The 26,059-nt window shown below is 42.4% G+C and overlaps 3 protein-coding genes and 1 non-coding gene across 6 annotated transcripts; all 4 read left to right on the forward strand.

Moving 5' to 3' along the window:
- The first annotated feature begins 202 nt into the window (after window positions 1–202).
- Window positions 203–14,666, forward strand: uba1 (ubiquitin-like modifier activating enzyme 1). 2 transcript variants are annotated; one of them, XM_074681455.1, is made up of 26 exons: window positions 203–420; window positions 3,494–3,610; window positions 3,711–3,769; window positions 3,895–4,063; window positions 5,873–6,007; window positions 6,094–6,200; window positions 6,307–6,397; window positions 6,519–6,651; window positions 6,742–6,839; window positions 7,040–7,186; window positions 7,527–7,703; window positions 7,911–8,018; window positions 8,106–8,186; window positions 8,572–8,724; window positions 9,223–9,388; window positions 9,521–9,717; window positions 9,979–10,043; window positions 10,394–10,589; window positions 11,687–11,761; window positions 11,840–12,029; window positions 12,130–12,215; window positions 12,341–12,433; window positions 12,562–12,753; window positions 13,144–13,245; window positions 13,325–13,425; window positions 13,516–14,666. In XM_074681455.1, the coding sequence occupies exons 2-26, from the start codon at window positions 3,494–3,496 to the stop codon at window positions 13,649–13,651; spliced, it is 3,174 nt and encodes a 1,057-aa protein (XP_074537556.1). In that variant the 5' UTR covers window positions 203–420; the 3' UTR covers window positions 13,652–14,666. The 2 variants fall into 2 exon arrangements, with proteins under 2 accessions (XP_074537556.1, XP_074537557.1); XM_074681456.1 differs by lacking the exon at window positions 203–420 and adding an exon at window positions 1,845–2,063.
- Window positions 12,913–13,031, forward strand: LOC141800087 (small nucleolar RNA U6-53/MBII-28). Its single transcript, XR_012599292.1, has one exon. It is a non-coding gene; the product is annotated as a small nucleolar RNA U6-53/MBII-28 (small nucleolar RNA).
- A 444-nt stretch (window positions 14,667–15,110) lies between the features above and the next one.
- arhgef3l (Rho guanine nucleotide exchange factor (GEF) 3, like) lies at window positions 15,111–20,949 on the forward strand. 2 transcript variants are annotated; one of them, XM_074681626.1, is made up of 13 exons: window positions 15,111–15,326; window positions 15,557–15,602; window positions 15,702–15,752; window positions 16,300–16,356; window positions 16,506–16,613; window positions 16,696–16,854; window positions 17,143–17,205; window positions 17,299–17,395; window positions 17,802–17,878; window positions 18,065–18,322; window positions 19,166–19,336; window positions 19,916–20,105; window positions 20,450–20,949. In XM_074681626.1, exons 1-13 carry the CDS (start codon window positions 15,289–15,291, stop codon window positions 20,695–20,697), a joined length of 1,563 nt encoding a protein of 520 aa, XP_074537727.1. In that variant the 5' UTR covers window positions 15,111–15,288; the 3' UTR covers window positions 20,698–20,949. The 2 variants fall into 2 exon arrangements, with proteins under 2 accessions (XP_074537727.1, XP_074537728.1); XM_074681627.1 differs by having other exon boundaries at window positions 15,705–15,752.
- A 296-nt stretch (window positions 20,950–21,245) lies between these two features.
- On the forward strand, window positions 21,246–25,960 carry usp21 (ubiquitin specific peptidase 21). Its single transcript, XM_074682039.1, has 12 exons — window positions 21,246–21,280; window positions 21,687–22,067; window positions 22,524–22,580; window positions 22,679–22,796; window positions 22,875–22,989; window positions 23,158–23,277; window positions 23,623–23,687; window positions 23,772–23,959; window positions 24,645–24,723; window positions 24,816–24,923; window positions 25,067–25,181; window positions 25,341–25,960. Exons 2-12 carry the CDS (start codon window positions 21,912–21,914, stop codon window positions 25,438–25,440), a joined length of 1,221 nt encoding a protein of 406 aa, XP_074538140.1. The 5' UTR covers window positions 21,246–21,280; window positions 21,687–21,911; the 3' UTR covers window positions 25,441–25,960.
- The last annotated feature ends 99 nt before the right edge of the window (window positions 25,961–26,059 follow it).

Raw genomic sequence — 26,059 nt, forward strand, 5'->3', positions numbered from 1 at the left:
TCTCATGGTTTCAGGTAATTAGAATACAATTTAGCCGAGAAAAAAACATACAATATCTGACATCTTATATTGTTTCGGCTTTAGTTCAGCGTTGATAACAAATAGAAAGTTCTTCTAAGATTTAATAACTCACGGTCACTTTTCGGTGCACCCTCTGGTCAGGAGTGATGGATGTTCCTGTAACGTGCACATGTTGCTGCTTTGCTTTGCTTTCAACTGAAATAGAGTGAGGGGAAACGGTTCGGGAATAGCCGGGCAGGCAGCCGTCCAGCGGAAAAACTCACACAGAGCCCGCCACCCTGACACACTTTTTAGTTTGCAGTCAGCGGCTGTGTTCAGTTGTGACGTTGTTTTTTGTTTTCTTGCTTAAATACAAGCTGATTTTAATACTACAGAACAGGCCGAGTAATATCGGATGTGGTAAGTTCTGTACACTTGTGTAAGCTCTCTTCTTGGTAATGTTAGCCCCAGCTAGTTGGCTAGCGTTAGCTAGTTAGCTTACATAGCGGCACAAGTAGGAAAAAGTCGTTGGGTGGCTAGATAGCCGGAAAGCTAGCAGCACTCAGGCCAATAACTACGCAGTCGTTTGATCTGCGTTATTGGTGGTCGATAATGTTTGTCGCCGTCGGATATTACAACCATTTCGTCTGTTCGTAAAGGCTAACCGTTGCTATCCAACCACTGTCACGCAGCACTTTACTCACAACGTTATATTTGCATTTGCTCGTTGAATGTGCACGAGAATGTTGTGTTAATTTGCGTTCTGTTATAAATACCGTTAAGGGTAGCGTGAAAGCTAGTTGGTAACGAATATTGATTAAAGGGACCTTTAAGAAAGGGGCATTAGCTAACTGCACCACGCAGCGTTTGCTCGAACCTACTGGCAATATTGATAAGCTGAATTTGGTTAACGGTACGATAGCAAGACATCGATGTTACCACAGTAACGTAGTACTGTCTTGGTTCTCCCTATAGCTTGCTAAGTTGGACAGCATGTTTACGTGAACATGAACAATTCCCATGCGTCTATTGCTCAGAGTAAACGTAGGAGAACGTAGATTTTTTATTTTTCACAGCAACAACAGGAGAATGGGGTCCCCCCCGACATGTGTACCCGAGAATATGCGGCCCACATTTCCTGGGCCTTTGTCATTTGCCAGGCACCCCCTCCCCCAATACTCCTCCTCTTCAAGGAATGCTTACCCCTAACCTTAATGTGACCAAGGGCCCAAACGCTAAGCATCACTGTAGCGGTACGTAGAAGCCTGTAATAATGTTCACCTGTCTGATCGTTTCAGCACAATCTGTGTTCATAGGAGATTTGTAAAACGGAAAGAAAACCATTTTCTAAACGTCAAACACTTCGTTTCAGTTAGTCGGTACACTATCTGGCCCTTCTCAAGGATGGTTTTCCGCTTTCTTCTATTGTGGCATGTTTTGTGTGTGCTACTCTGTTCCACAGCGAGACAAAAACCCATCTCCCAGACAAAGATGTTGCTATCTGTAGTTTTCCTGCTGTATTGGTCGCTTTCTTTAGCCATGAATACAACACCAAATGGTCTGCGCTCCCACGTTGCATTTTCGCCTTTAGTGTTCATGGTCCGGGTTTTTGAATAGACCCGCAAGATGTTTCTTTCATCAACTGCTTGAGGTCCTGCAGTTTATTGTACAGTAATATACATGGCATGCGTGCTCTGGTTGCAGGGGCGGGACAAAAGCGCGTTGGCCTCTGTAACGACCAATAAGCGACGGGCCTGGATGAACAGCACCATCACAGCCGCTCTTTCCTGTTGAATATTTTAGCCTCTGCGTCACAGCTCCTCCGCCCCTTTCTCCTCATCTGCCATTTTGGTTTTGTTCCCGTCTGCAGTCGCAAAGCCAGCAGCGCAATTACATAGAAGAGACCCAGTGACTCGACAATATAGTGTAGACCCACCTAATCCCGCATCGCGTTTCTTTACTTTGTTCTATTCGTCCAATTTATTCCCGTCGTTAATTGTGATATCTAGACACTGCGGGAGAGGAGCGGGTTCGCATTGGGAAGGGACCGAGAAGGATTATTGGTAAGAAAAGAGATATCAATGGAGCACGAGTCTTAATGGCTAGTCTTTCATTCCTCAAAATGCATTTGTTCAGTGCTAAAGTTGGATGCTGGATGTTTTAGGGCGTTGAAACAGTAAACCGTACCGGTAGAGGAGCTAAGGTAGCTAGCTGTCAAAATAAACCGGTTGCTGTCTTTTGTAAGCAGGTTGCATTATAGCTTCAGCAGCTAGCTTGTAAAGTTGTGTTCCGCACTAGGGGAAATGCAGGCCTAGGCCGAGCCGCTAATGGAGAGGGTGGCAGACTGCTGTCTTCTTGCTTTTAACTTATGAATGTTCCGTCTGTGTCCTCATGCCAAATCACTTTATCTGATTAGTGCCACACTTTGTAGTCAATCTGTTTACCATTGTGTCTTTAACCGATAATAGATCCACCTTCCCCGGACGATAAAAGCTTTCAATTGGTTTAGCAGCTAGGTATCAGGTCTTGTAAGTGAAGTACAGTAACAGCACCGACCGGGCGGCTAAATGCTTTGCTGTATCATGCTATGTGCATTTATTTTCATTTTCGGCGAACAGCAACCGTTCATGTTACAATGAAACGACAGCCCCATTAGAGAGATTAACCGAATGCGACTTGGCCAAACATTATTTGAAGCCGTGGGAAAGGTTGTTAACGTTCAGCTTCACGTATTGGAGGTAATCCTGCTGCATTAGATGCGGAAACTGCCCGTGTTTGCCGTGCGCTGGGAGTGTGTTTGAGAGACTGCGGCCTGTTTCACTTCCTGAAGTAACCGGGACCGGCCGGATTATTCTGACAACATAATGTACTTGGGTTTTCGCATATTCTTTTTGCTACTCAACGCCCTTATCCATCTTTGTTGGGAGTCCAAGTCCAGTAGTTATTTTGAGGTGTGTCCACACCTGCGAGTCACTGTGAGGTGTCACTTTACCGCAGTGAAGTTTTAATGATTCAGCTCTTTTTGTTGAAACGAGGTTGGCCGTCCTTAAACACCGGTATAATGAACAATAGAAGAACATAAACAAGCCAGTGCTGTCTCTGAGCATGAAAAGAACTGATAATGCTGCTATTCATGTCTCTTCCTAGGCTCAGTTCGTTTTCTAACAGATTTGTGTTTGGCATGTAGCCAGCCCAGCTGCTCCCTGGACTAGAAATCCTCTCTTCAACACGAGGGGGATTGGGTGGCATTTACCTTAGATACTAATGATGCAGACAGCGTTGAAGCAGTTCTGAAAACAAAAAATGGGAAAGAAACACTTTGACCCTTGCCATTGATTTTTTTAATTGATTTTGAACCCTACATATATTAACATTTTTAGTGTAATGTTCCTCTGAATCAATGACCTAGTGATGGGCACATTGTTTTAAAATAAAAAAAAAGCTCTTTGTGGTTAATATTAACAGTTTTTAACCCATATATGTTGATGCACAGATGTCCAGCTCGCCGCTGTCCAAGAAGCGTCGCTTGTCAGGAACAGAGACGAAGACGGGATCCCACTGCTCCTCCTCTAACTCTGTCAGAACTGATCTATCCCACACACCGGCCAACGTTAGTAACCATGTACAAAATCTCACTCTGATACACACAGTACACTTTGGGCAAAAAAGGATTCAAAAAACTGATGGCAACCCCTCTTGTATCTACTCAGGGCATGGCTAAGAATGGCAATGATGCTGAGATTGATGAAGGCCTGTACTCCAGACAACTGTAAGTTTGAAAATCTCTGAATTATTCACCTGCTGTAGAAAAAGAATGTGATATTCCTTCCCTCTTTGATTTGCATGTAGTAATATATCTAATGTTTTAGCTAAACATTTTTTTTTCTTCTTTAGTTACGTGTTGGGCCATGATGCTATGAAGCGCATGCAAAACTCCAATGTCCTCATCTCTGGCATGAGAGGCCTTGGAGTGGAGATTGCCAAGAATGTCATCCTCGGGGGAGTCAGAAGTGTTACTGTTCATGACCAAGGAGTTGCAGAATGGAGAGACCTCTCCTCTCAGGTGTGTAGAAGCAGCCATATTCCCACTTTGTAACGGAAGCGTAATGTTTAGTATTCAGTTAAAAAGGCAGTAGTTCCCTCATCCTGTGAGGAAATTCATCTCTAAACCCATCGTCTTTAAGCCTGATTCCAAAGTGCAGGAGGCCTTTATCTGTGATGTATCCTTAATCTGAGTCACTGGTGTTATACTGTTGCCATCCAAAAAGAGTGCTGCTGCCACCCCCACCCTTGCTCACCATGGACTGACCCAGATTTATCAGTGGGTGGCCTCTTCCTGGGTCATAATCATACAAGAGCCAAAGCCTGTTGTAGGACATCATTTCCATAGGGAGCTTCTTTTCAGTTATCCGTCTGGGTCCCTGATTTCTGATTTCTAAGGCAGATAAAGGCATGGATAGATGGTTCGGGGGCGTACTGAGAAGCAAGATTGGGTTAGCAAGCTAACGTAAGTGTTAACTTTGGGTTTACTATGAAGGAGCTGTACTTGTTACAGAGTTAAATCTTTTTCTAATCCAATGCCTTAAGTTAACCTGCCCCATGGCAGGTCATGTTCAAGATGGTATCAACAGGTTTGCTCGATCATGGAGCTCTCTGGACAGATCATAAGAGGGGAAAGGGCAAGAGGCTAGCAGCATACTTTGTCATCTTTTATGAATTTATGTTAAAAAAAAAAAGCGTAAAGTTTTCACATTTTCTTCTGACACCAGAAGAATACAGTGTGAAACAGCTGTATTAAAAACTGTCACACACATGCTGCAAGAATAAATCAGTTTCAGTGAGTAGATGGGAGATACTTTAATGAAATGTGTTCTCCAGTTATAATGAAAAACACATCTTCAGTCTAAACTTGTTAAGGCAGTGTTGATCCTTGTCTGAATTATGTTTTTATCTATTAACCTTTTCAAATGTTCCTGTCGGTTCAGCCTTTATAAAAAAAACAACCTCCATCTGCTCTTCATGTTTGTGAAAGGTCACATGTGACACATTGATATAAACATGCTCACTGTAACTCATGGTTGACTCATTGTAAAAATTGAATATGATGATGATGCCTCTGACCCCTTTCAAATGAAAAGTTTGTGATGATAAGGAGAGCTGGATCTGTGATGAGCGAGCCAGAGCTTAACCTCGTGCTCTCTCTTCTATTTTCATGTCTGGCATTTGCCCCAGTGTACCTTCTCAGTTCTTATTTATGTATATTGGTACTTATTGCACATGAGTTGTCTTATAGGAGGAGGCCCATAGACAACAAGGTCATGTCTGAAAATAGGTGCTGTGAAAACTTGATGTTGATTTTAATGGTCATAAACATCAGTCCTTGCTTGTAAGATGTGGTTCATGGTTACTCTGAATTCTGTGCAAACCAATGGTCCCTCAAACTGAACCATACTGCCTATGTTGAATATTTGCTGATCGCAATCCTTATGGTTTGTTTTTCCTGTAGTAGAACAATAAAACACGTAGCTGATAAAGAGAACAAATGTCTGGTCAGCTGAGACCACGTGATTACATTTTTTGTCCCTCTTATCTAAAGATCATCTGAGAAGAATAAAATCTGAAAACCAATTAAAGGAGAAGATGAAAGGATTGCCAAATTTTAATGATTCTTTCCCTAAAAGGACTAAAAAAATAACCCGACAGCCTTTTCATGGCTGGATATTATTTTTACCTGTCAACAGATTGTGTCTCAGTGTGGTTCTCTTTCCCTTTGTTTCACCTTCTGGCACAAATCCACCTTAACTGGCTAAATAATTTTCATTAAGTCAGTTTCAAATGAGTTCTGACAGTCTGTTTATTTTTGTATTTGTAGTTTTACCTCCGGGAGGAGGACCTGGGAAAGAACAGAGCAGAGGTGAGTCAGCCTCGTTTGGCTGAACTCAACAACTATGTTCCTGTGACTGCCTACACCGGAGCACTCACTGAAGACTACATGACCAAGTTCCAGGTATAAGTGGACGGACGCTCGTGCTCCAGTCATTTGGCATAGAGAACCAAAAACAGAAATGATCAAATTTGTGTCTTGTGACTCAGGTGGTAGTGCTGACTAACTCGGCTCTGGACGAGCAGCAGCAAATCGGAGACTTCTGCCACAGCAAAGGAATCAAGCTGGTTGTTGCAGACACTCGTGGTCTGTTTGGGTAAGGCTCAAACACCTCAAGTTGATCCACTGGATTCCTTGGAATTTGTACATTTTATCCATTTGATAATAGTCTAATAGTCTTGTTCCTATATTCTATTTTGTAGCCAGCTCTTCTGTGACTTTGGTGAGGAGATGATTGTTTACGACACCAATGGAGAGCAGCCTTTGAGTGCCATGATTTCTATGATCACAAAGGTTTGTCACTTGGCTGAGGACATAAGTCTGACTGCCTGCAGCTTTTGAAGAATAAGTAGATGCAGCCTGAAAACCTCTCTGTGCAACACTAAACAATGCATACTGTTTTTATTTTCTGCAGGACAATCCAGGGGTTGTGACGTGTCTGGATGAGGCTCGTCATGGCTTTGAGAGTGGAGACTATGTAACCTTCACAGAGGTTCAGGGTATGACAGAGCTTAATGGCTGCCAGCCAGTGGAAATTAAAGTTCTGGGTAAGGCTGTTTTTTATTTAGGAGAATGACAGACTTCTTTCCTCCTCCTGGTTATGACTGTGTCATATGAACGTAACATTTTCTGTCCAGGCCCCTACACCTTCAGCATTTGTGACACAGCTGGCTTTACCGACTATGTAAGAGGAGGAATCGTCTCCCAGGTCAAGATGCCCAAGAAGGTTTCTTTTGTAAGTAGAAGCCATTTTCCCCATCAAATAATGTCAGGCTGACATGGCAGTATGTCTCTTACAATACAGTACTCCCAATTTGAAGCCCATCTGCCAGTGATGCTCAAACGGCAAACCTCATGACAGCACCATCAGGTTATTTGTTATTAGTCCCACCATGAGATAGTTTTATCCTCAATATTTCGTTTTACTTTTTGCAGAAATCCATCTCTTCTTCCATGGCTGAGCCAGAGTTCCTCATGACAGACTTTGCCAAGTTTGATCGTCCAGGGCAACTGCATGTGGGCTTCCAGGCTATCCACGCCTTCCAGAAGAAACACAACCACCTTCCGTCACCTTGGAGTCAGGTGAAACACCTGTAACATTAAGTTAAATTAGCACTTTTGCTGCAAGAAACAAACAATTTGTGATGTAGCTCGATTCTTAACTTCATTTTTATTAAACCCTCAGTCTCTTTACCAGTCAGGTGTCATTAGATTTGACTGTTGTTGCCTAAGAGAAAAAAACAAACTGCAACTAAATGAAGTCACATTATTCAGCCTTCTCACTCAATGCAAAAATAGAATCATGGAAAAAGTGTTCATCCAGTCGCATTGGAGTACTGCATGGCAACCTGTACGCCAAATGTGTATGGACAGCGGGTTATTTTGCAGTTTGTAATTAAACGCTGATCAATATGTTTTCCAGACTGATGGTGATGAGTTTTTGGCTTTGGCCAAAGAAGTGAACTCTGCCCAGACCGGTTCAGCCAAGGTGGAGCAGTTGGATGAAGCTCTCATCAAAAAAGTGTCATATCTTGCTGCTGGTGACCTGGCCCCTGTCAATGCCTTCATTGGGGGTCTGGCTGCACAGGAAGTGATGAAGGTAGGCCATTCAGAAGTCACCTTTGAAGTCAGTTGTCTTTAAGATTGAATTTCTATATACCTATATCTTAGTCATACTTGATGCTAAGGAAGAGAGGGAGTAGACATGTCTGGACATGTACTGCAGTAACCCGTCAACCCACATAGGTTTTTATAATGATGTATCTTGTATAATTCTTCAGAATATTAATAATCTGTGCTGTTCTAGGCATGCACAGGCAAGTTTATGCCGATTACACAGTGGCTGTACTTTGATGCCCTGGAGTGCCTGGCTGAGGAGGAAGGAGTAATGTTAACTGAGGAAGAGTGTGCCCCGGTAAGATTATTTATGCACTCATACTGACGAGTGATGCATTTCATGTTGAAAAATGATGTGTTTGACCTGTTCTGTTACCTTTTACAGAGGAACAGCCGATACGATGGACAGATTGCTGTGTTTGGCACCAAGCTACAGGACATGCTTGCCAAGCAGCGCTACTTCCTGGTGAGTCGGCCAATAGAAAACGTCCTTTTTTTTTGCATCCTGTTACTATGAGAGATGGGAAGGATAGGCTGAGTGATCCTCTATCATTGTTTTTTATGTTGTCAACAAATTCCATTGAGAGTAAAACTCAAATTGAGCCAAAGACAAACACTAAAGTGGACTTTTGGAGAGTGGGAGGGACAGATGATTTTAAAAAAAAGTGTGTGTTATTTGTCAGCACTTTTCTGTCATGATGCCATCCATTTTGACAGGCATATTAAACAGGAAGGTATCACCCTTCAGTGCTGACCAAAGTGAACAGACGATCTGATTTTTTAGAATGTTGATGTTGGCAGTGTTACTGATTATTATTATATTATTATGTTATTTTTTTTTGCCATTCCAGGTTGGAGCTGGTGCAATTGGCTGTGAACTGCTGAAAAACTTTGCCATGATTGGCCTGGCGGGCGGCGAGGGTGAGGTCATTGTGACAGACATGGACACCATCGAGAAGTCCAACCTCAACAGACAGTTCCTCTTCAGACCCTCAGACGTCACGGTACGTTTCCTTATGTGCTTCAGACTTTTTCTGTTTTAGGGGTTATGAAGTGACGCATCATTTGTCCATTTCTTGGTGAACTGAATTTATCATTTCCTATCTACACTCCTTTTACATTTCGTGTTCATTCCAACTACTCTTCATCTGACCTCTGCTGATGAGTGGGGATATTACAGTGTAAAAGATGATGGAAACGGCATTGCTTGGGTCTCACCGGTTTAGAGTTGATGTATTAGAGTGTGTGTTATTTAATGTGGTGATAAATGAAGTAAAGTGACCCTTCAGAGAGCAGATTGGAATTTGTACAGTGTAATGTTGTATTGTTTACCTGGGCTAACTCTGGGATAACACACAGCTGTGTTATGTGCTGTCAGGTGTAATCACTTTGTTGTGTTCAATATTAAATATATTTTTTTATTGCATGCATCTTTGGTTCAGTTGCTGTGCATATGTTGGTATTTGCCCAGTTTGAATAATTTGGTGTGAATGCTGCAACAGAAAATGAAGAGTGACACTGCTGCTGCTGCAGTGAAGCAGATGAACCCCTCCATCAGGATCACCGGTCACCAGAACAGAGTGGGCCCTGACACAGAGAGGATCTATGACGACGACTTCTTTGAAAGCCTTGATGGGGTGGCCAATGCACTGGATAACGTTGATGCACGTAAGTGTCGGCAATTTCATTCATCTAAAGAGTTTTTTTCAGATGTTTAGCTCTTTGAAAATCAAGTTCTGTCAAGTTTTGTAATTGCCATCGACTTTGTTTTAAGCTGCTTACTGTGTATTCCATGTTAAGGTATGTACATGGATCGGAGGTGTGTGTATTACCGTAAACCTTTACTGGAGTCTGGTACTCTGGGCACCAAAGGCAACGTCCAGGTTGTGATCCCCTTCCTCACAGAGTCATACAGCTCCAGCCAAGATCCACCTGAGAAGTCCATCCCCATCTGCACTCTCAAAAACTTCCCAAATGCCATTGAACACACACTGCAGGTAAGTTTGATTCATTTCAGCTTATGTTTTGTGTGAATAATGCTTTTGCGTAATAAATGACATACTCGTTTAACCATCAAACTCAGCCGCAATCCATGAGATGATAATCCCCTCTCTGAATCACACTGGCCACTTCAAGTGGAAATTTATCACAAAGCATTCTTGAATAGGTTTTGGAAAATGTTTAATTTGTCAGATACACACAAACACTGCCCTCTAAATGTGTGTTCTAACGATCTTTTCTGAACACTGTCCTTCCAGTGGGCCCGGGATGAGTTTGAGGGTGTTTTCAAACAGCCACCAGAGAACGCCATGCAGTACCTCACGTGAGTTCACTTTTGTTATCATCAACACAGCTACTAGCTCACAGTTTTTTATGACCTTCTTAAAATAATCACCACAGTTATTTTAAAAAAAAAATCAAATAATATTTTTCTGCATTTAAAAGCTTATAAAGACTTCTGTATGCGACAGTTTTACCTGAAAATCTTTTACTAATAAATGTCAAATGACTCCATGAGTCTGTAAAATCTTTAATATCAAGTGGTTTTATTTTCTAGTGCAACAAACAGTAGTAGTAGTAGTAGTAGTACTGTCGCTGGTGGCAGATTAACAATTTGGAAGCCCATCATATGTTTATAACCAGTTTGTAAAGTTTATGATTATATCTCTGCAGAGATCCAAAGTTCATGGAGCGTACTCTGAAGCTTCCTGGAGCTCAGCCTGTGGAGGTGCTGGACGCTGTTTACAAGAGTCTTGTCACAGACTGTCCCCACAACTGGGCTGCCTGTGTAGCCTGGGCACGCAACCACTGGCAGGTCCAGTACAGCAACAACATCCGCCAGCTTCTGCACAACTTCCCCCCAGATCAGGTAAACGCACAGTTGACAGCATGATGAATTTTAAGCTCCTCGTTTGCTTTTTCACCTGTTTTCATCCAGGCAAGATGCCAAACTTTCCTTTGCATTCATTGATTTTTCTGGATTCTATTTCAGCATCTAGTATCTTGCTTTGTATTCTGTCCATCTGTCATGACTCTTAAGGTTTCAGTTGTCTAACATCAAGATGTGCATGGAAATTGTTTAACAATGTAATTAGTAGGTTTTAGGACATAGCATGCATGAACTTGTGAATCTGCTCTGGTTCATGTAAGATCTCCAACTGACAAACCTGCCTTGTCATAAATGATGTAGACTGCTTTTTCAGGTAGTGATGGTTAGCTTCTACAGTTGTTTGTATCTCTTTGTGTGACACTCGTACTGGCTTGCATGCTGTTGTTTGAGATGTTTAAGTAAATTGGTCATGGTGCTGGCTTTAGTTGGAACCGCCCATAAACAAACTTTGCAGCAGCCCGTGATTTGTTTTTCTGATGCTGCAAAAACAAACCACCCTCAGACTGATGGACCTGTGGCACTCACTGTGACCTTTTCAGGGAGCAGATTCCTCATTAGCACTAGCAGCCACACGATGTCTGTCGTTGCGTAGGAGGTAAACAAAAGGAGTGGATGTGATCTTTGAGAGTCAAAGAGAAGCGGTGGAGGAAATTAATTTGTAAAATTTATCCTCAACAAGTTGGAATTCTTTAAGGAAATGGGTTTTGCACCCAGACCTGCTCATACTTAAGCTTCTACAACTCGAATTTACATTGTATGAGGGGGCTGCAGTTGTGTACTGTGTCTTGATCTTCTGCTGGAATTAACATGGACATGTTAAGTTACCTGTAGTCAAGTCAGAGCTTACTCCTGTATGTGAAAGGCTTTAAATAGGAAGCATCAGTACGGTACAGCATAAATCACCACAGAGGCTTTGTTCTTTGCATTTTGTACATCTCTCCTAATCTGTCATTTCACTGCTGTTGTCTACCCGAACAATCAAGGAGTGTAATAGTCTTTCATTCAAAACTAACATGGATGAATTTTAAAGTTTTGCTTGTGGCTCTTAATAACAGCACATCCATAATCTCTTTCAGCTCACCAGCTCTGGCGCCCCCTTCTGGTCTGGCCCAAAGAGGTGTCCCCACCCATTAGAATTCAGCACTAGCAACGTGAGTTGAAGTAAACTTCCTTTATGTAAGCACCACTTTCTACCAGCCTCAGATAATAACACTGTTGATTTCCTGTAGGAGCTGCACATGGACTATATTATGGCTGGAGCAAACCTGTATGCTCAGTCGTACGGCATAGAGGGCAGCACTGATCGTGCTGGTGTGATCAAGATCTTACAGGAGGTCAAGGTGCCAGTATTCACTCCTCGCTCAGGGGTTAAAATCCACGTGTCTGACCAGGACCTGCAGAACAGCAATTCCTCTGTTGGTAAGTTAAGAGTTGTTCGTGTTGATCATGGTTTTACAAGTTCAGCTGCTCCTCCTTGACGCCATGAGATCCACATTTGAATGACCTGTTTTATTTGTAGATGACTCCAGACTGGAAGAGTTAAAAGTCCAGCTGCCGTCTCCTGAGTCCTCCCAGTTTAAACTCTGCCCCATTGACTTTGAGAAGGTACTCGCCCTTTCTTCTTAACTGTGGTTTTCTAAATGCTTCAGTTATGCGTCAGGGCTTTAATTCATCTTCATCCTGCAGTAATTGTAGCTCTGATCTTTTAACTGTGGATCTTTTGTTACCAGGATGATGACACAAACTTCCACATGGACTTTATCGTAGCAGCATCCAACTTGCGGGCAGAGAACTATGACATTCCTCCTGCAGACAGGCACAAGGTGGGGCACGTTTTATTTATTGGCTTTTTTAAGTTAACAACAAAAATATTAAACCTCCAACTTCCAGGCTTTTCTCTGGCTGCTAGTTTCACTTCTTTGAATATCTCTTGTCTTTCATTCCAAATCAGAGCAAACTGATAGCAGGCAAGATCATTCCTGCCATCGCCACTACCACAGCAGCTGTGGTTGGCCTGGTGTGCCTGGAGCTCATCAAAATTGTCCAAGGACACAAGAAACTGGAGTCATTCAAAAACGGCTTCATGAACCTGGCCCTGCCTTTCTTCGCCTTCTCTGAGCCCATCGCTGCTCCCAAACACAAGGTTGGCACTTGCACTTTTATTCCCACTATTTGTTTACTCAACCCTTGAGCTGCTTAAACAGGAAAAATAAATTCAAGGAGAATTTTTACCATTGATAAAATACAAGCTGTCATGGGTGATTTTTGAAAGCTACCATAACGTAGCATTTAGCTTTCTCTGCTCCAATGATGATCCAGCCATGCTAATACTGATGCACCAGGCAGATGGTTCATCTGTCTGGGTGTAAGTGAGTTCAACTCACCTTCTCACACTGATGGTATCAGTGTGTGCTGAGGAGAAAATAAAATAAACATGGACAAAGCTGTGATTCAACAAAATACATGAAAGGAAAGGTCAGATATGTTCTGTCATTTGGATGCTCCCCTGAATCCTTGATCTTTGTTTTTGCAGTACTATGAGATCGAATGGTCATTGTGGGATCGCTTTGAGGTGACAGGTTTGCAACCTAACGGGGAGGAAATGACACTCCGGCAGTTCCTGGATTACTTCAAAGTACGTTCAACTGACATTTTTACTACATTTTCTCCTTATTTTGGACAAGTTTGTCACTTTTCCCTCTGTCTTTTGTCAGAATGAGCATAAGTTGGAGATCACCATGCTTTCTCAGGGAGTGTCCATGCTCTACTCATTCTTCATGCCTGCTGCCAAACTCAAAGAAAGACTGGACCTGCCGTGAGTATTATAATTTAAAAAAATGAACACTTTTCTATGATGAGTGTTTTTATTCCTTTTCAAACCAAATGTTTCTTCTGTGTTCAACAGTATGACGGAGATTGTCACGAAGGTGTCTAAAAAGAAGCTGGGCAAGCACGTGAAAGCACTGGTGTTTGAGCTCTGCTGTAACGACCTGTCAGACGAGGATGTGGAAGTGCCCTATGTCAGATACACCATCCGCTGAGCCCCGCACTGGAGCCACCCAAGGAGAGGGTGGAGATTGCAGGGGGAGACCTGGGGAGGGGTGTTCCAGTTGAGGAGTTGAGGTGGGGTGGGAGGGTTTGGGGTGGGTGAGTTGATCCAGGTCAGCTCAGCTGGATCAATCAGTTTTTTTAAGGCCTGTGGTTTGTGTAAACCTGTGCCTGAGTGTACATAGCCCCTGTAAGCTGATTTAAGGATACCTGTATGTGTTAGGGATCCAGATGGTGCTCGGCTGTGGGAACAGAGGCATCACTGGAAGAAGGGAGCATGTAAACTGGACCTCTTGGTGTTTCTGAGTAGCAGAACCTCTCAGCTGAGTAAAATCTAAGCCTTAGTGTTATCTTGGCATTCCCCCCCAAAAAACCCTGTACCCTTAAATGCCTTCAGCGCTCAAGAAGGGACCTTTAATCCACACTCTCTGAAACTACGTGCTCTCTTCCTCCTTTTGGCTCTTATCCCATAGACCTTGTCCCACATCACTGTTTTTTATTTCAAAGATGCACCTCATTAAGAAGATCAGCCAAGAATCCCTGAATATTCTCACATCCATTAAGAATCCATTGTGCCCCCTGGTCATTTCACTGCCTCTTACTCCGGCTGAGACCCCAAATTTAAAGCCGTAGAAACACCCGAGTTTTAGCCAACCCTGAGTTTATAGCCTCTCCTGACTGGAAAGTCACCTGAGAGTCTGGAACCAGCGTCACTGGATCAAGGTGCCCTCATTCATACCCACCTCATCCAGCACCCTGTGGCTGAGGAGGGGGCTCTCGCACATGACATCAGTTTTCTCTCCATTTCATGTGTTTTGTTAATTTGTGCTTTATTTTGGGGGGATTGGGGGGTGAACAGGGTTTTGGCACACACACACACCTTCTAGATCATAAACTGTATTCTTTCTACTTTAACTCCAAAAGACATCACAGTTTAAGAACAAGGCAATGAGATGTATCTTGAAATGGGAGCACTTAGTGTGATAGTGAAATAAACATGTAAAAACAGTCCTCCATTTGTTTGTTTTTCTTTCATGATGATCGTCGCTGTAAATGTCTATTACTGAGCCAAGTTAATCACTTCTGACAGAACTTTAAGTGCAGTTTTAACAGGTCTGATATTCTTGTTATTTTCCTCTTTGACCTGCTTGTGGCTTTCTCAGAAGTTTCATTTTAAAGCACATCCGGGAAGCAGAGCCCGAATCAGCTCAACGCCTACCTGACAACTTGAGATGAAAAACATTATCTTCTATTTCAGAGAATAAGAGAGAAGAACAGGGATCTTTATCGACACTTTGCTGATGTTTTAAGATTTATGCCGACTTAATCTTGTGTTGATGCTTGAGATGCATAATCTACCACTTTACTGTCATTTCAATAGTTTTGTTGTAGAAGTTGAGTGTTGAGCCCTCCTCCCGTAGAACAGCGGATACATGAGTATGTGCAACTCAAAAGGATGTGGTCGATTGTGAGATGAGGAAGAACGAGAGGAGGAAGAAGCACACTGAGCTCTGACTAAAACTTGCTGTGTGTTACTGAAACAGAAGTCAGTGTGAAGCTGGAACCTGACGACCTTTCTCATTTTGAGAATGTGAAGAGTGTTTAAAAATGCTCTGAAGAAAAAGACAAGATGGAAGTGGAGGAGAGTGGTGAACCAAAGACTTCCTGGTATGATACCTTTTACATTTGACCTTCTGTCTCTCCGTCTTTCGTTGTTATGTGCTCAACTTTAAAGGCTGAAACTGACAGGAGTTTTTAGAATTGTACCTGGCGATAATATGAAGTACTCTGGTTAAAAATGCATCTGATCAACGTAAGTCCTAAAATCTGCTGTGGTAAAGGCAAACATGGTCAAGCTCTCTGTAAACTCAAGTTTTGGTTGTTTTGCTCCTTTGTAGGTCATCAGTACCTGAAAAAGGACAAGTTCTCTGTGACCATGCAGGGGTATGCAAAGCCTCAAACCTTGTCTCTTTATTTTTCTGCTAAAACCTCAGTGATGTCCTCTCAAAAACTACAAAATTACAAGTGAACTTCTGTTTTTAGAAGAAGAGAAAGCAAGACTCGACCCCTGAGCCCGTCATCAGAATCACAGAGGTGAGTGTAAAATCTGAAAGACACCAAAAAACTGTTGCATTGCTGCTTCTTCAGCCTCCACTCTCATGCTCTCTTTGTGTAACTAGCGGAAGTTAGTCAACCTTACCTTTGTGACCACAGATCTCAGTGCAGAGCTGACGAGAGGATTTTCACTGCAGCTGCAAAAGCTCTGAGCACACAAACTTTGAAATCTATTTATATAACGCTGCCACATCTCAGCCAGTCACTTCCTAAAAGTCTGCATGAAATTTTACTACAACCCTTAGCTCAAAAAAAGGTTTAAGTGGAGGTATTTAAACACCTCTTCCTGAGGCTGCACTGAGCATACAGCTGATGTGGTTATCAAGGCAAAAAAAAAAAATGGCAGACATCTTGTATTTTACTACAGAGGCACAATTTCACCCTCCTTCCTCTTTGAAAGTGTCACACAGGAAATGAGACATCTGCACCATGCAACATCACAGCCTGCTCCATATCTGCCTTCACTTTCCTCGCTCTCTGTTAACCTGTCCTGTATTCTGTTTCGTGACCTGTTCTGTGTTACAAGGATGAAGAGGAAGATGAGGAGGGGGAAACGATGCCTGAGCACATGAAGGACTCAGAGGTATGCACCTGCTCCAGAGGTGCCAGATGTGTTTTGAAGTCCTGTGCAGCACTGTGCACCAATCAGTAGAGAGATAACCTCCATATGCATGTGGCTCAGTTATCTTAACCAAACTCAGATCCTGACTTAAATATGTGATTTCACCCCAGGAGCCAAGTAATAAAAGGGTCAAACCAGTGGCTAAGTCCAACAGCCTAACAGGAGTCATAACACCAGTGAAGACCCCTGCTCTGAAACGCATCGGACAGTCTATTTCGGTAACACACCTGCTGTCACACACAATGAGCTGCGAATGCCTCTTTTCCATGCCCGAGTCTGACTGCTCTGCTTTTTTCACAGAGGTCTATCAGTTTTCGCACTGAGGCCAGACCTTTACCTCCAGCCCCCCTGCGCTCCCGCACCAAGGCCTCGTCGTTTCCACGCCGGCGCAACAGCCAGTGCTGGAGTGACACCGTGGAGAGTCATGACCTCACTGCAAAGGAAATCAAACGGCAAGAGGTGTGAAGGACAGCATGTTTAGATGAGTCAAAACAAAGTGTGTCCTATTTAAGGGGGTATGTAGGTCAAGCTTTGGGAAGGTGGTGGCAGTGTGGGCAGGGCTTAACAATGCCAGCGCTTTATTTCTGTGAAGCAGCTCTGACTGTGAAAGAGGATGTGAGCTGGCACTTTAGACTCAACTTCCTTTATTGAACAATCAGCTGTGAAACTCATGCTGTGTAATTCACGCTGTGTGCAAGAATGTGTTTTTGCACGTTTCATCCTCACGTTGGTGTTTGTGTCCTGCAGGTGATCTACGAGCTAACTCAGGGGGAGAGACAACTCATTGATGACCTCATGCTGGTCAGAAAGGTATAAAAGCATCTTACCATAAATACTTTATTGAAGAGCACACTAACGTCTTTGGTCTCCTACATTGATTCAATCCTTCATATTGCTTTGTAGGTGTACTATGAGCCCATGCTGAAGTTGGACATCCTGACAGAAAGTGAGCGCGGACAAATCTTTGGTACACTGGACTCTCTCATTCCTCTCCATGAAGGTGAAGCACCTCTCTGCCAACTCTTCACCCAGCTGATCTCAGAGCCTTCTCCTCACACACACACACACACACACTGCTGCAGAGATATGCCCCTCTCTGTGTTTTTTTCTCTACATCTTTCTGTGCTTAGAGGGTTTTTTTTTTTTTGAGAGCAAAGTAGAAGCTATTTTTAAAAAATGGTTTTCTGTTTTAAAAACGCTCTCACCAAAAATAGGGTAAGGGGAGGGTTCACTCATTGCCTACTGTTTGCTTCTTGTCACAGAGTGTGCGTTTTCAGATGTTTTCTTTGAAGTTGAGAAGTTGAATGTGATATTTTGTCTTCAAGTTGATGTAAAACTTTTATTTATTTATTTATTTATCAAAAATCAATAAAATGTCCACGTCTTTGTTTATTTGATTTATCCAGATCTCTTGAGTCGTCTGGAGCGTCTGAGAGGATCAGAGAAAACAGTCGGTGAGGTGGGGCCGACTCTGATGAACTGGGTGAGTATCTCCATGGAAACAAAGTGAAAAAGGGCACAACCCTCCTTGCTCCACTTCCTGTATCTTCTCTGTTTTGTTCCTCTTTAAACCAGTGTCACAGAGTTTAGACTGTGCTCTCTCTGCTTTTATCAGACTTTGAGTTTCTCGTTTTTGTTGTAACCTCTCCTCCTCCTCCTCTTCTTGCAGTTTCCTTGCCTGGAGGCCTATGTTACTTACTGCTGTAACCAGGTTTGGGCTAAAGCTCTGCTGGACCAGAAAAAGAATGAGAAAAGAGTGGAGCGTTTCCTGCGCCTGTGTCAGGAGTCCTCATTCAGCAGAAAACTGGACCTGTGGAACTTTCTGGATCTTCCCAGAAGTCGTTTGGTCAAATACCCGCTGCTGCTAAAAGAGATCCAGAAGTGCACGCCTCCAGAGCACCCGGACGAGGACACGTTACCTGATGCTGTGAGTTGGTGTCTTTTATCATCCTTCACGTGTCCAGAAGTTAGTGTGACGTCACAGAAACACTGATGTAGGACAATGCAGAATCTGAACATTGACCCTTAGGGTACCCCAGCCTTAACCCTGACATGTTTCAGGTCAGATTTGACCCAGTATCCAAACATTGATGTTAAATGTACGAGCGTGGGTCGAGGAACATGTTTGTTTGAGGATATCTTGAAACTGTACAGGGTATGTTTGTTACCACTTCCATAAAAAATACACACAGAGTTAAAGGGGGGCCTCAGCACTGTCACAGGAAACCATGTTGTGAAGGTAACAGTATGCACACTAATGCTGTCTTGTACATATCCCATGCATGGTTAACAGTGCCTCCTTTATTAATTCATACTAAATTTTCCATCTGCAGAAAAAAAATCTTCATTGCAACTTATCAATGATTTAAAAAGCTTGTGGATGGTCGGTCTTTTTTATTCTGTCAGAGGCATGAAAATTAAAAAATGTGTCCATCTGATTCCTAGGTTTTTCAAAACACTTTGGTCAGTAAAATACATTTACCTTATCAAATTACAATCAATACTGTATAAGGATTGAGTATTAGGTTCATAAAGGCTGCCTAAAACCACCTTCTAGTTTTCCTTAGTTATTAAATCCATCAGTGTGCGTATATCATGCAGACGGCATCAGACTTCACACAGTGCATATGTACCCAACTCTCCTATTCATGATCCTGCACAGAGTTTCTGTTTCATCTGCTGAGTTCTCAGTTTTCAGGGGACATTTCCTTTTTCCCAAAATGATGATAGTAGTTATGCACTGATGCAGGATTATTATTGTCATGTGTAGCTGGAGCTGATTCAGAGCATCGTGGGAGAGGTGAACAAGAAGACAGGAGAGGCCGAGTGTCAGTTCTACCGACGGGCTCTGAGTTACCTGGATGAGAGTCAGAGACTACCAGAGATCCAGCAGTCCCGTTTTCTGTACTGCCATGGGGAGCTGAAGAACAACAAAGGCCAGGTAGCTGCTCCATGTTCTGTTTGACTGCAGACATGCTCAGTTTGGCTACGAACACATTAATAAGCACTTCTTATATCATATTCAAAGTGCATTTTGTACTAATTATTTGCTGTTAATTCTATTTCTATATAGTTTTTCTTCATGTGATGATTTTACTAGAGGTGTAACAATAACATCTGAATGATTATTCATTTGAAGATAGAATAGAATAGAATAGAATAGAATAGAATAGAATAGAATAGAATAGAATAGAATAGAATAGAATATGTCTTTGTTGTCCACCAAAGCTGGCTTTGGCTCACCAAAACAAGAGATAGACATCTCTGAGGTACAAAAAATGTCATACATAAAAACATATATAAGACACAATATAAGTAGAAGTAAAACAAGATTGAGTTAAATAAATAAAACACAGTTCAGGTCATTTTGTGGATTTGTCACTTCGTCATATTTAAAATGGTGGTAGCGTTTGGTGTAAAAGTTTTTTTAAAAAGACCTTTGGCCAGAGTAACTCTAAAGCACCTCCCAGACCTCAGAGGCTCAAACAGATGTCGTACTTACATTTGTGTCTTCCTACAGCGACTGCATGTCTTCCTGTTTGAGCTTGCGCTGGTGCTGTCCAGGCCAGGGGAGGACAAAGATGGAGGTCAAGTGTTTAACGTATACAGACAGCCTTTGCCCAACGCCCTGATAAATCTGGAGGAGATCCCTGATGGAGAGGCTGCTGGAGGGGGCTCTTTCAGGGGAGCTTTCACTGGTAACGATAAAGGTAAGATCAAGACACCACAAATTTGTGTCCTAACAGCTGCTAAATGAAATGGACCCTGTGGATAGTTTTCAATGAGTTATTGGTTTTTCATGGGTTGAACCATAAAAATGTTTGAAAAGTATTCATTTTGCATCTGAGAGTTAAGCTCGTCATACAATGTTGTTCATTTTCCATTAAGTTGGCTTGTGTTTGAAGATTCCTGTTTAAAAAAGGATAAGTAGTGTAAATATAGATAAAATGAAAAAAAAAAAAACAGAGGGGAAAAGTGCTGCTCCACTCCACTAAAACCTAACATCTGCTGTAACATCCTTTCCCCCATCTCTCCTCTCTCTCCATTTCCCCAGTGAAAAACTGTTTCCGTGTGAGCAGCAGAGGGCGCTCCAAAGCTCACCCCTACTGCCTGCAAGCCAACGACTCCTTCAGCAAGCAGCAGTGGATCAGCTGTCTGCGGCAGGCCATCGTCCAGTCCAGGGACAGGACGGCTCACACCAGTCAGTCGCAGCTCTCGCTGCACCCTGACCCCGCCCTGTATCACATAGCCGAGCTCAGCCTCAGCTCCGACACAGAGATGGCGGACCACACAAGCCGCTGAATGTGAGACTGAACACCAGGAGACCTCTGGAGTGGCTGAAAATCTGTACAGTGACTTTGTTGAAATCAAAAAATGAACTTTTTGACAAAGATTTTTGATGGTTGAATTTGCATCATGGCTGGCTTCCTGTTGTTGTCTTGGTTGATGGGACAGTGTGATTGTGGTGAAGAATGTTACACAGTCTGAACAGTATTACTGAATGTGAGAAGTGAACTTGTTTTCATTGTTTCTGTATTGTTCTTTTTTTAATAAACTGACACTCAAAAGTTTGTTGTGGGCACTTTTGGCAAAGCACACAAAGACAAATCTAAGTATAGCCAACAAGATTTAAAAAAGACAAGATTAGTGATGCTTATCCTCCCACTCTTTCTCACCCTCACCTTCCCCCCCCCTCTCTGCCTCTCTCTGTCTCTGACACTGGTGACAGCGCAGGAAAGAGAAGGAGAGGTAGACTTTCAGTCCTAGCATACAGTCGCACGGTGTAACAGTAGATGTCCCCTTATGCATTTTTAACAGCTCAGCAGGTGATGGGAGCAGTTCTGTGGGGACAGTTTGTCCACAGATAGAGTGACCGAGTGATCAGGTGAGTCAAAAACACGTTGTTTATCCATTAGTGTTACTTATTTTGTAAGGTTTTTATGTGTAAACTACATTTGTTTGCAAGATTTCTTCCATCTGCATGAAACTGCAACAAAAAATGAGCTTGTATCTCAGAACAGAACTTGGTTGTAAGATTAGCATGCTCTGTTTTTGAGTTTTAGGGGTGGTACACCTGGGTTTCGGATCAGCCAAACTTTAAAGGCATGCTTTGTTAAATTTGCGAATTCACTGAGGTTTCTGCCAGACCTTGACTTTCTGTGCTGCTCTGCATGCTGTAATTACGTGAGAGCGGAAAGTGAGCCAGAGTGGATCAACTCGATCTATTCAAGACCAGGATTTACCTGAAAGGGATGCTCATTCACAAAGTAATCCTGTTTTTTCTCCCTCAGCTGTGAATGACGTCTTTCAGCATTTTCCCAGGAAACAGAGGGATAAAACTCAATCATCTGCTTCACACCTTAATTAACAAAAGAGGACCTTGACGCTCCGCCACCACTTTTCGCTCACCTTTGACCCTGCATGTAAAGAAACTGTGCTCCTGAACCACGTGGTTTTTCCTCCTTTGGGAAGCCTTTTGGAGGCTTTACGCATTCGAGGTTTACTGGTGAAACAGGATGCCCGGAGCCAGCGGCGTCAACATTGAGCCCTCCTGTGAGGCCTTGTGTCGAACCCTGGTGTCTCAAAAAGGCCTGCAAAGAGAGACGGCAGACATCTCCCAGTCCGTCCTCTACACATCACTGATGGGCCTGCTTCTGGTTACTGACACAGAGGTGGGAAAAACACAGTCATAGTATCTTTAACTGACAACTCAGCCATCAGGATTGCATGGTTTCTCTTAATGTAGGGAAACTCATGAAACTAGCATGAACACAGTCACAGATATTGTGTAAAGGAATCAATGGAAAGTATACACTGACACACGTGTTTAAACACCTGTCAGCACTCCCTGGGCTCTAATAGGATGAGGGCTTGGAGCTGACCTCTTTTTAGCCTCTCTTGTTATGTTAATGGGATAAGAAGGCTAAATCTGTCCCACCTTTGCAGTACACACTCTGACATGAAGGGGTTAAATCAGACAGACAGTAACATGTCGTTCATACCAGGGGTCAAATAGGAGGGCATGCAAGCGCTACACTATATGGATATACAGATACAAGTCACTGCTATGCTCTGTCATGTAACTAGCATGTAGAAAGTGTGAATAGCTTTCTGTTTTTATTTTTCAGAAAGAGCAGCTCACAGTGGGGAGTGGAAGAGTTGGCCTTAGAAACATTGGAAACACTGTAAGTGTCACATCATTCAGGAAGAGTTTGAGATACTTCTTGTGCCTCTTTTTTGCTTAATCAAGCTCAACGTCTCTTTTATTTATCTTCTAACCTAGTGCTTCCTGAATGCAGTCGTTCAATGTTTGTCTCACACATGTGGCCTACGAGACTACTGCATCTTAAAGTCCTACAGGCACGAGAAATTCTCAAAAGAGGAGGCAAAGCTCATGGAAGGTACTCTTGCTTCCCCTTCCCAAGTACTGAATTTTCAAAAAAATCTTTTCTTAATGCTTCTTGTTTCTCTGTGCCCAGCTTTCTCCCAGGTGCTGTCAGGCCTCTGGGATGTGAATGAAGGAGACACTGTTGTGAATCCACGCAAGTTTTATAGTATTTTTAAAGATGCAGTGCCTTACTTCAGCGGTTACAGGTGAGACTGAAGATTGTGTTTTACAGACTCTTTACAAATCATGCAGTTCATCTTCCATCTGAGCATTCAGCACTGAAAACTGTTTATGCTTATAAGTTGAGGATTGTGAGGAAACAGCTGCTTTTAACAGTGATGGAAAGAAATGTGTTTCTCTGTCTTTGTCTTCAGTCAACAGGATGCGCAGGAGTTTCTCAGGTTTTTACTGGACAAGCTGCACACAGAAATCAACCGCAGGCCGTATGTTCGACGAACAGGGAAGGAACCTGAACAGAAATATGCCAGATTTAGGTGAGCAGTAAGACTGTGTATTTCTAAGACTGCAATACAAGCTTAACCATGGCACAGTGAATTCATGAAGCAGAGTAAAAAACAAACAATATTGCATCATGTACTAAAAATTGTACAAATTTTAAGTTTGAGAAATGATCGATTCCATTTTTTTATTCATTGCATACAAACAGTACAGTCTGAATATGTTCCCAGCCCCTGCAAAAGCTAGCATCACATTTACTTTGACACTGTCTGACAGAGGAGAATGATAATTCTCCTCACATATTAAAAAAAAATAACTAAAAATAATACGGTCTTACGTTATATTCTTGAAAATGTGTCCCCCTCTTTACCTCCTCCCAGGATTTCAGAAGAAGCAGCTGCCATGTGGAAGAAGCACCTGGAGAGAGATGACAGCAGAATAGTTGGTAAGGAGAGCAATCGTTGTGATCTATCACTCTTATCTGTCTAATAAAGGAAACTATTCATCATTCCTGCCATCCTCCTCTCAGATCTGTTCTCAGGTCAGCTGCGGAGCTCGCTGCATTGTTCCGTGTGCTCCCACTACTCCAACACTTTCGACGTTTTCTGTGATCTGTCGCTGCCTATCCCTAAGAAGAGCTCATCAGGGGAGGTGACACTGAGGCAGTGCCTGGACCTCTTCTCCCAGGAGGAGAAACTAGACAAGGAGAATTCACCGGTAAGTGAAAAACCACTGGATGATAATGCATCAAGTGGAGTGGTAACCTGGGAACCATTTGGATCAAAAGACTTTGTCAACCCCTGACTTTAACTTTTAGTTTAGAAAAATTAACTCATTACATTTTTGTTGTTTTTGAGGAGTAAATATAAAGTCAGTTCATGCTGCTGACACCAAAAATGTAGCCAGTTAACATTTACATTTCTCACTGGTCTTTTCAAAATGAGACCAACAAACATCACAGGGAAAGGGAATTATAAACAGGCAGTAAGATTGAGAAAGACAAAGCTAGCTTAGTGGTGTCCTCCCAAATCCAAAACAAAATGTCAAATTGGCCCGAAACATTAGGTAGCGCATAATAAAGCAAGAAATTTACTGTCTGTATACACACAGTGTTGTAAATCAACGCACAACTTAAAAGTAAGTTTCTTAACTGACACTTATTATTTGGGTCTTTTAAGCTCAAAGCTATACCTACTGTTATTTTCATAATACAACTTCTCCACCGAGAGATGTTCTGGAAGTTTGTGGAAGACCTAAGTTTTAGTTTTCAGAGAACAGAAAAAAAACGTAACATAAACAGATTTTTAAGAGTTATATTTTTTAAAAGTTAATAGAAGTAAAACACATTTTTATTCATAGTTTTGAGTAAGTTTTGAATGCCTTTTTTATTTGTGTGTTTCAGATGTGTGAGAGGTGTAACAGGCATACAGAGTGCACCAAGCGCCTGTCCATCCAGAGGTTCCCCCAGGTTATTGTGATCCGTATCCTTGGTCGCAACTCTTAATTCAGGACTTTATAATGACATGAACATATTTTTGTGAAGAAAGTTATTGAGCTTAACAGTCCCCATCAGATCTGAATCGATTCACAACATCACGCTGGTCGATCAGTAAAAGCACAACTTATGTGTCTTTCCCGCTCACAAACCTGGACCTCGGACCCTATGGGCCTTTGGACTGTGGTAACATAACTAAACTTTTCTTTGGGTTAGATTGTGTTTGAAATGTAGAGGTTCATTAATCCTGTTTTTTTTTCCAATAAATAGATTAATTAAACATACTCAAATTGAAGAATTAAGTCATTATATCTTGTTTATCCCTACAGGCCCTGTTCTTTATAATCTATATGCAATATGTAATCATGCTGGAACAGTAAACATGGGCCACTACACAGCTTGCTGCTCAGACGAGAATGGCTGGTGCTTTTACAATGACTCAAGGTGAGACTCATTCTTTACTCAAATCTGTCTGTTCAATGCATAAATCCCAGCAACCTTACAGACCATCTTCTATAGAGTCTTCAGCATCTTTGGACAGATTTTTTAATCTGTGTTGTTTTTCTCATATATTAACATGAACCCACTTCTGCCCTCCTACAGTGTGACTCCAGTCTCAGAGAACCAGCTTCAGACCAATCAAGCCTATGTGCTGTTCTACCAGCGCAGCAACAGCACCACCACAACCACAGTCAGGAAGTAGACCTCAGACTGGCTGAGCCGGAGAACCAATCAGAGCAACTTTACCTCCAGTGTCCATAGAAACAAATAAGAGGAGCAGTGCTGGCATCTGTGAACTTCTCAATCTCATTACCTTGAATAAACTTCAAGGGGGAGGAGAAGAGGGAATGCTTACTAACTTTAAGGGGGCTAAGAGATGAGTGACCCTCCTAAATCATAAAGAAGCTTTGAAGGGACTCAGTGTGAGAGTTGAAACAGTTCAGATGGACCCCTGTGCCCTGGTCCTCGGCTGGAGTGAGGGCTGTAAATGCACATGGCGCAGAGATGAACCATAAAAACATAAGCAGAAATCTGTCTTGTCTTGAAGAACCCTGTCACAACTCTTGTTACGCAAGTTCTCTCACTACATTTGTAGTAACAGCTTTGAGGAAAGAAAATTGAATTTGAAGCTAATAATCTGTTGCTATATATCTTTATACTGTCTTAGTATGCAAACACTCCTTTAGATGGTCATAACTCTGAATCATAAAAGATCACAGTGGGCTCTTTAATATTTATTTATTATGTATGTTTATTTTATTTTTTTTTTTTTACATCAATTTCTTCTGCCACTGTACATATGGACGAAACCACATGTTGGT

This window comes from Halichoeres trimaculatus, unplaced genomic scaffold, assembly GCF_033239565.1.
Source record: "Halichoeres trimaculatus isolate MK-OKI-2021-1 unplaced genomic scaffold, fHalTri1.1 fHalTri1_scaffold_11, whole genome shotgun sequence".
Classification (NCBI taxonomy): Eukaryota; Metazoa; Chordata; class Actinopteri; order Labriformes; family Labridae; genus Halichoeres; species Halichoeres trimaculatus.

Bases quoted from the DNA above. Each gene is read 5' to 3' on its own strand.
- uba1 (XM_074681455.1), top strand. From the start codon at position 3,494: ATGTCCAGCTCGCCGCTGTCCAAGAAGCGTCGCTTGTCAGGAACAGAG. The intron at 3,770-3,894 runs GTAAGTTTGAAA...TTTCTTCTTTAG, and splicing joins GGCCTGTACTCCAGACAACT to TTACGTGTTGGGCCATGATG. The intron at 8,725-9,222 runs GTACGTTTCCTT...ATGCTGCAACAG, and splicing joins TCAGACCCTCAGACGTCACG to AAAATGAAGAGTGACACTGC.
- arhgef3l (XM_074681626.1), top strand. From the start codon at position 15,289: ATGGAAGTGGAGGAGAGTGGTGAACCAAAGACTTCCTG. The intron at 16,614-16,695 runs GTAACACACCTG...CTTTTTTCACAG, and splicing joins GCATCGGACAGTCTATTTCG to AGGTCTATCAGTTTTCGCAC. The intron at 18,323-19,165 runs GTGAGTTGGTGT...TGTCATGTGTAG, and splicing joins AGGACACGTTACCTGATGCT to CTGGAGCTGATTCAGAGCAT.
- usp21 (XM_074682039.1), top strand. From the start codon at position 21,912: ATGCCCGGAGCCAGCGGCGTCAACATTGAGCCCTCCTGTGAGGCCTTG. The intron at 23,960-24,644 runs GTAAGTGAAAAA...TGTGTGTTTCAG, and splicing joins TAGACAAGGAGAATTCACCG to ATGTGTGAGAGGTGTAACAG. The intron at 24,724-24,815 runs GTATCCTTGGTC...AGTCCCCATCAG, and splicing joins CCCCCAGGTTATTGTGATCC to ATCTGAATCGATTCACAACA.